The 15,663-nt window shown below is 31.2% G+C and overlaps 1 protein-coding gene across 2 annotated transcripts; it reads left to right on the plus strand.

Moving 5' to 3' along the window:
• The first annotated feature begins 1,098 nt into the window (after positions 1 to 1,098).
• Positions 1,099 to 11,461, plus strand: LOC131672085 (macoilin-1). Of its 2 annotated transcripts, XM_058949031.1 has the most exons (13): positions 1,101 to 2,184; positions 3,080 to 3,221; positions 3,312 to 3,438; positions 3,575 to 3,704; positions 3,770 to 3,836; positions 3,921 to 4,137; positions 4,272 to 4,506; positions 4,583 to 4,822; positions 4,910 to 5,086; positions 5,208 to 5,480; positions 5,768 to 5,961; positions 6,116 to 6,255; positions 7,411 to 11,461. In XM_058949031.1, the coding sequence occupies exons 1-13, from the start codon at positions 2,105 to 2,107 to the stop codon at positions 7,411 to 7,413; spliced, it is 2,025 nt and encodes a 674-aa protein (XP_058805014.1). In that variant the 5' UTR covers positions 1,101 to 2,104; the 3' UTR covers positions 7,414 to 11,461. The 2 variants fall into 2 exon arrangements, with proteins under 2 accessions (XP_058805013.1, XP_058805014.1); XM_058949030.1 differs by lacking the exon at positions 7,411 to 11,461 and having other exon boundaries at positions 1,099 to 2,184; positions 6,116 to 7,402.
• Positions 11,462 to 15,663: the final 4,202 nt, after the last annotated feature.

A 15,663-nucleotide genomic window follows, 5' to 3' on the forward strand; every position in this document is an offset into this window, starting at 1 on the left:
AATAAATGAATATAATTAAATAGAATAATTAAACAATAAATAAAGAATTTTGAAAGGTACTTTTTTATTAAACCCCTTTAGGGGTCCCATATATATATATTAATATATATATTAATAAAAACACAAATACGATATAACTGCAATGCGCCTGTAGATAGGCTTCCGCTTCGCCATACGACCCGCGGAAGCACATGTATGCAAATCCATGAACACTACTTTTTGGGGCTCAAAAAACAGACGCAACAAAACTTTTTGGTACAAACAATTACCGGTACTTATAGGTCTTGATTTTAATGTCCCTAACCTGTAATTAGATTTGAAAAAAGTTGATTCAATCAAAAACTATTGACGATAAAATATAGCCAAAATCGCATTTTTCAAAAGTTTAAGATTTTTTTTTTCGAGAACTAAAGGTCAGACAAAAAAAACTATAGGATACTTTTTGCCTTAAAAGCGCTTGAAAAATTTGATGATATTTTTTGTATCAAAAAACGATTTTCCATGTTCAAACAATTATTGTTTATAACATTTTTCTGATCGAACGAGTGAAGTGCCCCCTCAGATATTCATGTTCAGAGTCAAATACATAAGAAACGCTTGTCAAAATCCATCTAAATTGAAAAGAGAATTAGGATGCCCTTGGCACCTAGACTATTTTTCAAAATCGTGCTAATTGAAGGAATTTTTTCGGTGGAACTGTAATCATATACTGCGATGTTATTTTTATCAGTTTTCATAGGTGTAATCAATAAAGATAGAGATGTAATATTAGTAAAATAGCTACTATAAAGTTTATATTGCGGAATAAAAACTTTTATACAGTTCGATTGGAAATATATATTTTAAATGTGTGCTTCTGTACGTTGTTAATAGAATACATGGATCGCCAGTACAAAACAAAATTAGTTGTACTTAATACAAAGTATTGAAAAATTTTAACAAAGTTTGTTAAATTTATTTATTTGTTTATATTTGACAAACTTAATATTTTTTCTGTTAATTTTTGTTTTTAAAATTATTTTTCTTCACAAGACGAATAAATAGATAAATTATGATTTGTAAATATGTCTGTTTTCGTGAAACATGATTACAATTTACAAAGTGAATAGAGGTTTGCTAATTCTTTTATGTACTTATCAATTACTCATCTTTTTGTATTTCGCTAGTTGCTATTTTAACAAGTGTTTATCTTTTTTGGATTTTTTATTATTAAATTGCCTTATTTTAATATAGCCTCAATGTTACCAATTGCCCTCCTAAATATATGAGAATTAGCATGCGCAGATTTACAAATGCCTCTCAAACAAATCCGCACGTATAGAAAACAAAAAGCGAGGAAGATAAATAGAATGAAATATAGACAGTGAATAACCTGCCGATAGAAGGATCACATTGAGAGAAGTAAATACTGTATTGTTGATGATCTGCTGGCAATATAAATATTGTCAGCAGAAAATTCGGTTACAGTATACGTATGGAAGTAGTCGTGTGTCTATATTTTAGTCGAACATAAAGGTGCGCGCAGCCATAAGAGGTGGAAATTGCAACGTGTGTGCGTCTGTCCGTGAATGCGTGCGTACGTCTCGTGCAATCTTTTGCAGTCTCGTGCCTCTCTCTTTCTCCTCTCGTTCTCTCGCTTTCTCGGCGCTTCCTCGGGGAAGATGATGGCGGCGCGCGAGTAGTTTTCGCTCCTCTACTGTCTCACTGGCTCTGATGGCCTGCTATATACAGGCGCGTGGCCAAATTCGCTAACAGCAACACACATTCGTGTGTAACAGAAAGAGAGAGAGAGAGAGAGAGAGCGGCTGCGGCTGGCGTTTGTGTGTGTGTGTGCATGTGTGTGTATGTGTGTGCGGGTGACTGCAAGTGCACGATATAGACATAGACAAGAAGCTTGAGGTGCAAGTCGAGCTGCGCGACTCCGGTCCGGTGTGATCAGCCTCGTCGTCGTGGCTATCCTCGCGAGCGTCGCGCTCGCGCGCGTCAACTTCTTCGTTCGTACCTTTGCCCTGGAGTCTTCACCACCGTCATCGTTAGCACTGCTGTTCTTCATTGATAGTAAAGACCATTGCATCCTGGCCTCACTGGAAACTGGCCAAGGAATATGAAGAGAAGAAATGCCGAGTGCGGCAAGCTCCGGAGGCCCTTAAAGCGTAATAAGATCACTGATGGAATCTACGGAAGGTAGGCTTCATCCTCGCTGTTCTCTTGCCCAAGCTTGTTCCTTTACCTTCCTATCTGTCTGTCTGCCTGTCCGTTTCTCTCGCTCTCTCTCTTTCACACTCTCTCTCTCTCACTCTCTCTCTCTCTCACTCTCTCTCTCTCACACAATCTCTTTCTCCTTTTAAATCGCTCTAATGCTGTGCTTATTACTTTCATTACGAATCATTCAGGTTTTGTCTTTCATCTTTGTAAATGCAGGGGTCTACATGTTATTTGTTTCTTTTATTCATGTATGTTGCGAACGGGCAAAATATAACTCTCATCACCCTTTTAAAAATAACCAAAAAACCATCTACCTATGACCGTGAGGACGCTTTCTCATCTCGCATCTTTGGCGCGATCTTTCGTGGCAAGTGACTAAAAGGATACTTTATCTAGCTACTCATTTTCATTTAAAATACTTTATGCTTTTTTCAAGTAAATCAATACTGGCCTATCGACACATCGCTTTTTTAACGAGTTGAACATTAGTTATTGATTTCATATTTGTTCAGCAAGTGCAAGCTCGTGCCGTTTCTGCACTATTGCTTTTAACTTTTAATATTATTTTAAATTGCATGTATTTACTATCCGATACTTCATTGTATATCAATAAGGATTGTATGAAATTGTAAGCTGGTCACCCCTTTTTCATTTTCAATAATGTAATCATTTGCTCACTGTCATAAAACATATCATGTAAATATTTTTTCACATCATTTTTACAGTTTAAATACTACTAAATATTTTATAAATCAATCTAATCTATTGTTGAGATTGTGACCTGTCCTGGTATACATTATCAAGAGATTGCTATTATTATTTCTCTTAGTATTATTTCTTATATAAATGAATTAATTAAAATTATCTTTTTCAGCACATTGTTATATTTGAAATTTTTTCTGCTATGGGCCATGGTGATATTAGCAGACTTTATTTTAGAATTCCGCTTTGAATTCTTATGGCCGTTCTGGCTACTACTTCGAAGTGTTTATGATTCATTTAAATACCAAGGCTTGGTGAGTAAAATTTTATGTTTATATATATATATATACATATATATATATATATAATAATTTTAAATTTACTATTATGAAAATTTATTACAGGCCTTTTCTGTGTTCTTTATTTGTATTGCACTAACATCGGATACAATATGTTTCTTATTTATTCCTATACATTGGCTATTCTTTGCAGCCAGTACATATGTTTGGGTGCAGTATGTTTGGTACACAGGTATGTTGTTACTTCAATAATCTCTATTTATGATGATGTATTTCATGTTTAATCAGACATGTCTTTAAATTCAAATCAAAAATTTATTCTAACTAAAACTTGCACCAATAGCCATTTTTATACTTCTTTAACACAGATAAAGGTGTCTGCTTACCAACTGTGATGTTGTGGTTACTGTTTCTGTACATAGAAGCAGCTGTACGATTAAAAGATCTACGTCACATGCCATTTCATTTAGACCTCTGTAGGCCATTTGCAGCTCATTGGTAAGTAAAAATCTTAAAATTCTTAGAAAACAGTTAAAAAATATTAACGATATTTATTTTTATAGCATTGGCTATCCAGTAGTAACGTTAGGCTTTAATTTTAAAACTTATGTTGGATATAGAATAAGACAGGTTTGTATAACATAATATTTAATTAACATTCTACAATAAAATTGAAAAGAAGCTTCCAATTTATATAATATTTTTATTTTCTAGAGAAAACAAAAAGATGTGGCAAAAGAGAATGAATTTTATGTACAACTTCTACAGCAAGCGCTGCCTCCAGAACAGCAAACAGTTAACTTGCAACAGCAAACACAACTACATATGCAATTGCAAGCACAAATATCTACTTTAATGGTAGAACAAAGTTCGAAATTACAGTCACATAGGTCAAATCATCAATATAATCCAAGTCCTGAAAAAAGCAGAGGTAGTTAATAACGTGCTGTATACTGAACATAATGAGATAAATTTTATTTCATTGTGATTCGTTGTGATACGCAAAATTAATGTCTTAAAAATTTATTAACATATATACTATAGGAGTCGGAAATTTTTGTTTAGATACAAGTTTGCAAAATGGAGGGATTCAGAGTAATACACAAATGTCACCACAAGCACAAAATGCAAGTAAAAATAATCAGAAAAAATCTCTTGAAAGGGGGGAAAAACAGGAGGACCAACACAATAAACATATTGTTGAAAAATCGTTACAATCAGAAAAGAATGATAAAAAGTATTCACACACAAACGGCACTGCTGTACATTCTCATGAATTACAATTTATAGAGAGAATTAGGTACTAATTTTTGTTGAAGCTAACTTTTGTATGTTAGTTTTTATTTATTTTATACTAAAGTTATCTTCCTTTACAGTTCTGTAAATGATTTTAATATAAATGAAATCGAAAAAGATAAGTCTGTCAAAAATTCAAGTCATAATACTGTTAAATCACAATCCAACGGCTCAACAACTGGCAAATGGAGTAATGCGAAAGAAAATAAAGATACGACAAATGCGACGAATAATCAACGAGAAAGAAAAGATAGACGACAAGCTAAAGTAATGGCTGAAAATGTAAACGAACAACAAAAGCAAGATGAATATTGTCAAAGGTAATTAAGTTATTTATTTTTTTAAATAGTTCTTACTTATATTATTCAAAATAAGGAGTAACTTTATGGATAATGTTGGTACAATAGGCTACTTTTGTGTCGTAAACTTGAGTCCGATATCAAACGTTTGAAGTCAGATCTGCAGTCAAGTAGACAAACTGAACAAGAATTGCGATCGCAGATCAACACTTTATTAAATGGCGAACGACAAGCTAAAGATGATATTCAACAATTACAACATGACAATGATCAGTTACAGAGCAAGTAAGTTACATTTGCTGTACAAAGTTTCAAACGTTCGTGGTTGTAATGAAAAATTCCTGATTCACATCACACTTTACTGGATAAGTCTTCTGAAAATAAACGACTGTTTATTGTATTAAAGGTTGCAAGGACTTGTATCAGCTCGTCAACTGGACAAACAGACTATGTCGTCATTGGAGCGACGAATAGCTGATGAAAGAAGGCAGCGCACAGCCTGCGAAGCATCTTTAGCTTCTGAACGAAGAGCGCGGAGGGCCGCCGAAGAAGCACGTATAGTTCCACCTCCGCCGCCACTTATTCGGCACGAATGTACTGATATGTGTAAAAATCGTAGAGCTCAAATAGAACAGGATCTCAAAAGCTTACGCCGAGAATTAAAAGTTAAAGAAGAGAGGTAATTACAAATTATTTGATTTGTTTCGCTCAGAGACGATCGTATGCTTTGTGTACTTTTTCACTTAATACTCTTTATTTTATTTTCAAATTGAAAAATCTTGCATATTTTGTATATAACATTAAAATACGACGTTGATCAACCTAGATATTCATGTTATATCAAGATAGATATGATTTTTTTAGTTCAAATCATAATTTTATATTGCACAATCAAATTGGGTATAAATAGCGTGGCTAAGTACATAAATATTTTTACTTGAGAAAATATATATATTTAAATTTTAGGTGCATAGCTTACGAAAAAGAAACGGTTCGCTGTAAAGAAAATCATGGTGAATCGGAAATCATACTCGGAGCTCTCAATGCATTGCAAGATAAAAATACTCATTTGGAGAATAGTTTAAGTGCAGAGACGCGTATTAAACTGGATCTCTTTTCAGCACTTGGCGAAGCCAAGCGTCAACTAGAAATTAAGGATAGTAAGTATTGTTTTGCAGATCAAAATTTTATTTCAAGCTTGTTTTGCTTGATATTGTTATCATCTATAGGTAATTTAGTTTTATTGTCAGAATATAAACGTCATTTTTAGATAAAATTAAAAAAAGACATATACATTTATATATCTTTAATTAGGCCTAATACGATCACACGAAAAGGAGATCGACGTTTTAAAGGCAAAAATAGCACAAGACTTAGCTGTTATGCCACAGGATTCGTTTGGTTCAACCCCAACATGTACTACATCAAAGCTTCGACTTGGCAACGATGTTCGTGTAGGTGGTTCAAAAATTCGTACAAACGAAAGCCCATGTCCAGGTTGTACCGTGTCAAATTTGGACCCCAATGCTACAGCATATACCCCAAAAGGGTCGTTAGTAGCATCCACTGAAGCTTAGAGATTACGTTTTCAAATTTACAAAGTCAAGTAGAGCAAATGATATAAATTTAGAATTAATTTATTTTGCGGTAAATTCAATAATTGTAATTTAATGAAATTTGAAACAAACCCTTATGATACTCTAGCGTATCGATAGATAAATGAATGAAAATTTTCTATAGTACGGTTATTCCAATGTACCTTAATCTTTCTCAGTCAAATTTTGAATTTTCAATAATTCATAATTTCATTATTACATTGAGCCAAGAATCTCCGTTGTTTGAGACAATATCGAAAATCTTTAATCAATTTGATAATGCAAACTTTATCTGCTAAAATTTGGTATTTATTTTATCATATACAAACTCATAGTGGAACGAGTGAATATCAATATTTTAATCATTTAAATGTGCTTTTGAATCAATTAGTACATGATAAATTTTCCAATTGTTCGTAAATTTATCATTTCTGAAAAATGAACATTTTTTTAGAATTGAATCAATTTCAAAAATAATTGAATATTATTTATGCAGAATCTATTTGAATCATTTATTCGAAATATAGAAACGTCTTAATCTAGTAAAAAGAAAATTTTGAATAAATTGTGTTAATATATTTTTTTATACGTTTGCTCGAGGACTTTGTAATTAAAAATTTTTATAACCCCTTCAAAAATAACGGTATAGTACTTTTATCTATGAGCACAATATGATAAATTTTATTTGAATCAAATCCCTTCGAATACATGCATCTGATATTTTTGTGCTGCAAAAAAGAATTACATTAAGACAAAGGTATCATTTATGCCACTTGATATTTTTACATTCTAGAATATTTTTTAAAATAAATCTAGTAAAATTGTATTTTTATTTATGTCTCTAATAACATGTAGAAAACAGATATTTTTTATTTTATTTGTCTTAGTGCAATATTTCATCTTTGCAGCTGAACTGATATTAAAATTACATTTTGTATAACTTCGCATTGTATTCAATGGATAGGGGGTAAATGAGTTTCAATTAACTACTACCGATTACGCTTTTAATTATAGTGACACTCTTCCATGACTTGGAACGATCGACATCAACAATTCTTCGAATCTTACGCATCGTTTCAAAATTTGAACCGTAGTCTACTAAGTGTAATCTGCAAATAATTTGACTTTAATTTTAGATTCTGCAGTGAACAAAGTGATTTTGTGATCGTTAAATAAAAATGTTTGGGCTGCGCTTATGATATTTGGCGTAATAAGCAAAACAATTAATCATAGTTTTATTGTTAAAAACCTGGTAAAATTTATAAGTTGTTATAAGGTGATCACGGCCAACGTGAAAATTTTGTATGTGATATATTTACTAGCTTCTCCCAGGTTTTTATTTGATTAGGTTGTTAATTTAATAATCGTTTAGAAAAACTCATGTTACTGCATTTGTCCATCTATAGCATTTTCACATGACAATTAACATGCAACACGATGTTATGACATCGAAACTACAACTAGTCAAATCTAACAAAGTTTTGCAAGCACAAATATTATTAGGATACGTCAAATGAAAAACTTCCCATTTTTACTGGCAAGATAACTGTTGACATGTTATCCATTTAGAATTATAATTCATCAAAATATTTGTTTGTATAATTTATTATAACACTTATTTTTTTATCGATAGTCAAAAGCGCTTATAATATATTTTAAGGAAAATTTCTCTTTTTAGCATTTGTAAATCAAAATCAGCAAAGTATCATGCGCAACATTGCCATATCTCGAGTCAAAAATATAAGTTCAAAACTCGTTATTCATTCTCAGGTCAACAATGCCATAAATTATCTGATTTTTCTCCTTACTAAGCACACGTACCGTCAGACTGAAGACTTGCATATTACGACTCGTAAATAATTATACGTTCAGTACAACAAATTGAAAAGCGAGGTTTGCGAATTCATGAAAAACTTATACGTCTGTGAGCGTGCACCTTTTTTGATAAAAAACAGTGGAAATAATAGGCAGATGCAGACTTATTTTTCTATTTTCTAAATAATAATGATACCCGGCGATACGATAAGATGTTAAAAGTTATAAAAACCAAGAATAAGTAAAAGCAAAAAAGAAAATGTAATTTGATTTATAATGAATCACGAAAGTTTATAACATCATTCATTCATTTTTTTATAAAAAAGCTGTAGAATTCAATGAAGAGATTTACGTAAAGGTATTTGCGAGGCGCAATCACGCAAAAGTACAAGGTTGTTATTGTAAAATAAGAATTTGTTTCCTATTAGTTTGTTGTAAGTTCAAGGAATGTACGTATAGCGTTTATTATATCAAAAGAACTGTTAAGAATGTATGATGGCACAAATTCGTTAAACAAAATAATACAGTACGTAATGTAATTGTACTTGCAGTCACTTTTATTTAAAAACAGAATATTCAAAATAATTTAAATTTCCAATTTTACTGACATCACTAAGTTTTATGTAATTTATATACAATTTTTGAACTCTCTTGGTTTTTATTTTGTATTGAAATTTTGTGATATAGTTGTTACATATCGCCTTGTAAATACTATTTTTTTTTCGAAATCTATTTTGGTTTGTTTAACTTGACTGCAATTACAGATACTACGTATTAATTTTTTAATAACAATTTTTATTAGTATTTATAAAAATCATTATCAGTACTTAATTCTTATTATTTTTTCGAATTATTTAATTTAGGCTGGGTCCGTTTCGTACGAATTCTATACAATTTTATTCGCCACGAATTTTTTAATTTTGTTTATGTAATATAATGGTTTTTTTAATCGAACAGAAAACATATAATAGTAAGAAAAAATAAGATACTCATAAATAAATATTTCAAAGAATTGTCCGTTTAAAATCTTCCCATTATTAAAAAGGATCAAATAAACAATTATATCGCGTACAATATTTGGCGGTAATTAACCATTAATTAATTTTTCCTAAAAAAAATATGATTTCAAATAAGATTTCATTTTTTAAGAAAATAGTCTTATCTTTCGTGTTCAATAGAAAAGTATCAAGTTAAATAAACAAAATAAAAAAATTCGTGTTTAATAAAATCAATATCTTTATGAAAAGAACCTAGCTTTTAAATATTTGACACTTATTTATCATTGTTTTTATATACATACGTATTTATTACTTTTTAATCTTTTTTACCTTCAATACAGCGATCGTACATACAGATTTGGAATCTCAGTAATTATTTTCTTCCTTCGAAAAATTGAAAAGACTAAAATAATTATTAGAATTAGTAATTTATTTTTTAATCATAATCATTTATATAATTTATTATGTTTATTTATTATATTCGAATAAATTTTATGTAAAAATCCTTGAAGATATTGAGTAATGCGTCAAATTTCTTCTAATTGTTTAATTTGACCAAGATATTTCTAAAAGTAACGTAAAATTTTTTGTATCAATTAACTAATATACTATTTTATTAATAATAAAATAAAATGAAAAAATGAACGAGGAAGAAAAACGTGAATACAAGTTATTTTATTGCAACAATTCTCTATCAAATTGAAAACTGCATTATATTCTTTCTACAAAGAATGACATATCGAACATGAAAACTATTATAATTTATTTATATACATTAAGCTGTAAGACATATTTAAAATTTCTACTAAATAAAGATTGCTAAATATATAAACATTAGTGCAAATATCAAATTGGCACTTAAACATAGAAAATTGAGCACTTGATCTATTGTTTTAATTACTGGAAAAAATTTGATTTTCAATGCTACCAATAATTTTCATTGAATTGAATCGATCGATGAACGCTTTTAATTATATTGTACTTATGTGATTATTCTTAATTAGATGTAAGTTTATAGCAATACAAATTGCTCAAGTTGATCTCAGATTGCGCAGATTGCCCTCGCAAATTTATTTGCAAGTACCTACATTGAATTAGAAAAATGCAATCCAATGTGAAATTAAATAAATACATATGATAACACACGATCGCCTCTTTTGATTTTTAGCGACACTTGGAAAATAGGCTTTACAAAAATGGGTCAACTTGAATACATATTTTTTTGATATATAATTTAAATATTCAGTCGTGATGACAATGTTTTCATATTTAATTGCGACTTAATTATTACTTTCGTCAATCGTATGTACATACAAATAAAAACTTTCATTATTAAAGTTACATTGTTGTTTAAAATAAATGCTTTAAATTTGAAACAACTCTTAGGCTGAGTAAAAAAAACTGTTATTTTTTTTTCTATTAAATTACAATTTTCAATCTATTTACTTTATTTAATTATACAAATACTTATTAACGCGATATGCAACTAAAGTATTCTTATTATTTATAATAGAAAATTCTTGTAGATTAATTTCAGACTTTAGTTAATAAATATTTCAATCAATTTATAATAATCTTTTTCATAATAGAAGATACGTAAAAAATATTGTATACAAGGAAACTATTATTTAACTTTTCAATTAATTTTACCTTTTTGTATCATGAGAGCTATTTTATTAATATAGTTCACATTTTAATTTTAATTCACCGCTTTACTATTTTTAAGATCGTTTAAATGAACATTAATAACATGTATGTACATACTTATGTTTATAATTGGATATTTTTCTGGCATAATGTAAATTTATTTAGTTTCGGAGTGCTATTCGTAAACATCAATAATATCACAAAATTTTTTTCAAAATATATGACTGATATATTATAAAATGTGATATCGATGAGATATGTATGTAAGTACGTGAGGTATAGGGAAGACATAAATTTATTTATAAATGAACATACTTAATACCAAGTGAATCTTTTCGAATTGATTGTGTGATTATCTAAAGCGATATAACATCGTTCAACTACACTAGGCTACTATTCGTCCTCCGTATTGTTTTTTTGCCAAACGCTATGTTTAGTTTTGACACTTTTCTCTATCCAATGGTCATTTTGATGAAATCTCATCAATATTCAATATAATGAGTTATTTTTATAACATGTCTCTTTTTATATCAAACAAAACTTTGTCATCAAAAATTTATCTGAAAAACTTTTGTTTAAAAAATTTAATGTTAAATAAAACTATTTCAAACTTATTCTCAATGCTTTTCTTCAATTCTACCCTTTCAAACTTTAATAATAAGTAAAAATCACTACACTAATATTAATTGTACGTATCAGGAAAAATAAATTATTTTTTTATATTTAGGTATTTCAGGTCACATCCACCACTTGATTATTTGCGACTAGTGTTACATTTACATGTTATATTTACATTGGTTGACTATGTTACATCAAGCATGAATCTTATAATTACAAATAATACATTTCATTACAATTAATGGAGTTAATATGAGAAATAGTGAAATTATAAATAGTATATAAGTAACGTATACAATGTATAGTATACATTAAACGAATTGTAGTATCTTGATTTAATTACGAAATTGGAATACTGCTTTACCTTCATTTGAAAAAATCTTTTTACAGTCTGAATGTTGAATATTTTTCTTTTATTGTAGAATTTTTTTGCATTTTGATAATATATGTTCGATGGTAAGTTTTGTTTGCCAGTACATGCAGTATGCTAGCTCAGTCTCTGAGATGAGGTGAGAGTGTGTTAAATTTGTGTGTCTAATTTTTATTCTCATTAAGATTACCTGAGCTTTTCTATCTAGTTGTAGTGAACTATTTCGTTCGGAAAAATTTGTTTTAAAAGTATGAATTTTCCATTTTTGTTTGTTTTCAAAAATGGTTCCAAGCATCGTTGAAAGCTTCTATTATTACCTGCTTAGTTTCTTTATGGTATACTACACTGTTAAAAAAAATCATTAATGAAATTTAATGCAAAAATAAATGCAGCAAATTACAAAGCCGTACATGAAATAACTTTAATAGAAAAATAAAGAACTAATGAATATATTATCAAAGTTGATGAATTTTTTAATGAAATTTAATATACGAAAATTATGGAAAATTGAAACATAATAAAATGAAATTTACATCTCGATATTGAATTTTGTTAATAGTACATTAAAATATATTAATTTATGCAGAGAAAGTTAATGTAAATATTTTGAATTATAATCTTGAATACTGAACTTTCATGCACGTGATTTAAAAAAAAATTAATGCATAAAAACTGAAATTAACATCTCAGAATATAATTTTCATAAAAAGCGAATTAAAAATTATTCATTTCGATACAGTAATTTAATGTTAGTATATTGAATATTAAACATAAATGTTAGGGGTGAGTATGAAGAACAATAATAAGGATGTGTTAGATTTGATATTTATACAGACTTGTATTTATTTTAATTTGAATTTACAATCAGATTTACACGAGGCTAGCAGCGACTGAAGAGCGACTTGCTCGTTCGAATTCAAATATTATTCTAGTCGTTGATGACTGGTTGATGCGGCATGGTTTACGACCCCGTTTCCCCTTCTTCCCCCGCTCTATCTTCCGCTTTCTCGTCGTTTTCCTCTCGTCCATATTCTGTCTCTCTCTTTCGCCAGCCTGTTAGCCTAGGGGAGCCTCTGTGCTAGATCTATCTATCTGTTTTACGACCCGACAATACCCGGAAACCTCTGGTAAGACCATCGGTTTCCCATGGGGTCTATCGACTTTCAGGGATTCATCCCTCGGAGTAGTATAGTAGTGTCCGGCGACGATACGCAGACCTTGCGTACGCCCGCGGTCATTGACGAGAGTGAGATTTATAGAGATATGCTGTAACGTTTAAGTCAATCTCGTGTTATCAAAATAATAGTTCGGACTCTTTCTGTTGTATTTGTAATCGCGTTTCCGAGAGTAGCAAGAAGTTGACACGTGTATATTCTAGAAATGAAATATCAAAATTTGTCGAGTAGCAAAAGCAAAGTTTTCTATCTCGATGAACCGTCTTAAAATACAATTGAACGTGATTACATCTATCGGGGAAAGGACCGACAGCGCCGCAACCAATACTTAATCTAATTTCTCAACAATTCATAAATTTGAAGGAAGGAGATCTCTAAGGCTACTTTTTTCTCATAAGAGAGATAGTCTTATGAGTTGAGCGCTTAGGTATCGAAAGGAGAGGAATTAGCAGGCTAACCACTGAATAAAGAAATTAGTCTCAGGAAATTGCTGAGCCTTTATTTCTGATCAATGCTCGCGCTGCTAAGCAAGGTAGGATAGTGAATCCTCTTGCCGCAGCGACGAGCGAATTTATACTTGCGAAATCGGCTCCTTTCTACGCATGGTAGCCCCTACAACGCTATTTTTGAAATTGATACAAACTTTGCACATGTTTTGTCGCAAAATGGCTCGATCGGATTTGCAATTTTATGATTTAAAAAATTAAATATGAAATAACAAGTTTTTTAACATAAATCGTTTCTCGAGAAAAAATCGCCTTTTAGAGTTATAAGTAATACAATTTGATAATCAAATAACGCCAATTTTACAATAAATTTTCGAAAAATTTTTACATAAAAAAATCGCTTGTGATTAGTGGAACATTATTCAAATTAAAAACGATTAATATAGCTATCCAATTTTGAATAATAATTAAACAAAGAATTTGCAAATTTCTTTTTTAGCCATTTAAAAATCAGCAAATTAGTGACAATCATTGTCATTAATTTTACAGATATGTACAATCGACTCGCTATCTAACAACGCAATTTTAATTGTTTAAATAAATTATAAATGTTATATTTATTGATAACTCAGTGAATAATCAGTTACCAAAGTGTCAAATTCTTGCTTCTCTGTTTCAATATGTCGTGGACGTAATCGCATATTCGGATTAACAATATGATTATTTATTGCAAAATAACTGACAATATTAACTTGTAAATTAAATTAAACTATTAAATATCGACTTGAGAATTATAATGACATGAAATTCAGGATCAGCGCATCAAAATTGACTAAAAAACTGCTTTTGTTCATTCGAAAAACTTTATAATTGTCGATTTTACATTGTAAACAATAAATTTCCCACGGTCGTGATATCACGCTCCTTATATGGTAATGTTTTCGCTGAGTTGCTCTAACACATATGTGAGAGAAGCGCCTTCGCTCAATTACCGCTTTTCTTTGATTGTCTCGTGCAGACGGGTTGCTATTTTGCAGAGGGAAAAAAGGGACAAATCAGACTGGACCGTTACAGTGCTGAAATAAGAAGGCCCAAACGGGCAAGGCACTTTTTTGTCGCTGCTTAGCATTACAATTTCCGGCAATTTACATATGTTCGGTGTCTGTCCTACACGTTTACAATTTCCGCGGCTTTCTTCGCTCTTCTTTTTGCGACGAACAAAACAGAAAAACCCGACAAAAAACGAGAGTAGATATAAAGTAATTTATTTGACTGGATCGGTCAGCGTCGATGCGGCACACCTGAAGTACAGATGCGGCCCGCCGACCCTGTCGTACGGCTAACGGCGGGACGCCAGGATCATTTTTTTACTCGTGCTCGCCCGCTTGTTGTCTCGCTATTACGTTTCTTTCCTCTTTTTTAAAGATAGAAAGAGAGAGGAAGAGAGAAAGATACGAAGCGATGTTCGACTGTCATTTACAACCTCCCCGTCTAAGAATTGATGAAATTTTAGATCTATTCCGACGGTCCGAATATTTTGATTAGTTTATTCACTGGCCGGACGTATTCTTTCTTTCCGGAACGGATTTTTACGACTCGAACTACGTTATCAGAAGCATTGGGGAACATTTCTACGACCTTACCCTTTCGCCAGGTATTTCGCGGTATTTGGTAATCGGTAATGATGACGATATCTCCGAGTTATAAAGCTGGAACATCGGCGTTCCACTTTTGTCGCGGTATCAAGGTAGGTAAGTACTCGCGTAGCCAGCTCTTCCAAAATCCGTTCGCGAATTGCTGAGCTAGCTCGAAGTTCTTACGCGGGCTAAAGGTTTGCACTTCGTATTTCTCGAACCGTAGATGACCTGAGGATTCGCCGATTAGAAAATGGTTCGGCATTCATCTGCATGATCAATAGAGACGTGTGTCAGAGGGTGGGAGTTTATCATGCGTTCGACCTCTACGAATAATGTTTGGAGAACCTCTTCTGACGGCGCTTGTTCGTTGAGCGCGTGAGTTAAAGCTATCTTGACGGATCAGACAAGACGTTCCCATGCTCCCCCCCCCCCATGTACGCTGCGCCCGGTGGGTTGAAATGCCATTGAAAACGGTTCATATTTGCGAATTCTCTTTGTCTTTCTTTGTCGATGCTCGCGATCGCGTCTTTTAATTCCTTGTTTGCTCGGACGAAATTAGTG

Source organism: Phymastichus coffea, unplaced genomic scaffold (genome assembly GCF_024137745.1).
Source record: "Phymastichus coffea isolate CEN01 unplaced genomic scaffold, Cenicafe_Pcof_1.1 PCOF00142, whole genome shotgun sequence".
NCBI lineage: Eukaryota > Metazoa > Arthropoda > Insecta > Hymenoptera > Eulophidae > Phymastichus > Phymastichus coffea.

What these genes read in the sequence shown, in the direction of transcription:
- LOC131672085 (XM_058949030.1), top strand. Translation starts at nt 2,105, where the DNA reads ATGAAGAGAAGAAATGCCGAGTGCGGCAAGCTCCGGAGGCCCTTAAAG. An exon ending in CATTTAAATACCAAGGCTTG is followed by an intron (nt 3,222 to 3,311) that starts GTGAGTAAAATT and finishes AATTTATTACAG; the next exon opens with GCCTTTTCTGTGTTCTTTAT. An exon ending in AAGTCCTGAAAAAAGCAGAG is followed by an intron (nt 4,138 to 4,271) that starts GTAGTTAATAAC and finishes ATTTTTGTTTAG; the next exon opens with ATACAAGTTTGCAAAATGGA.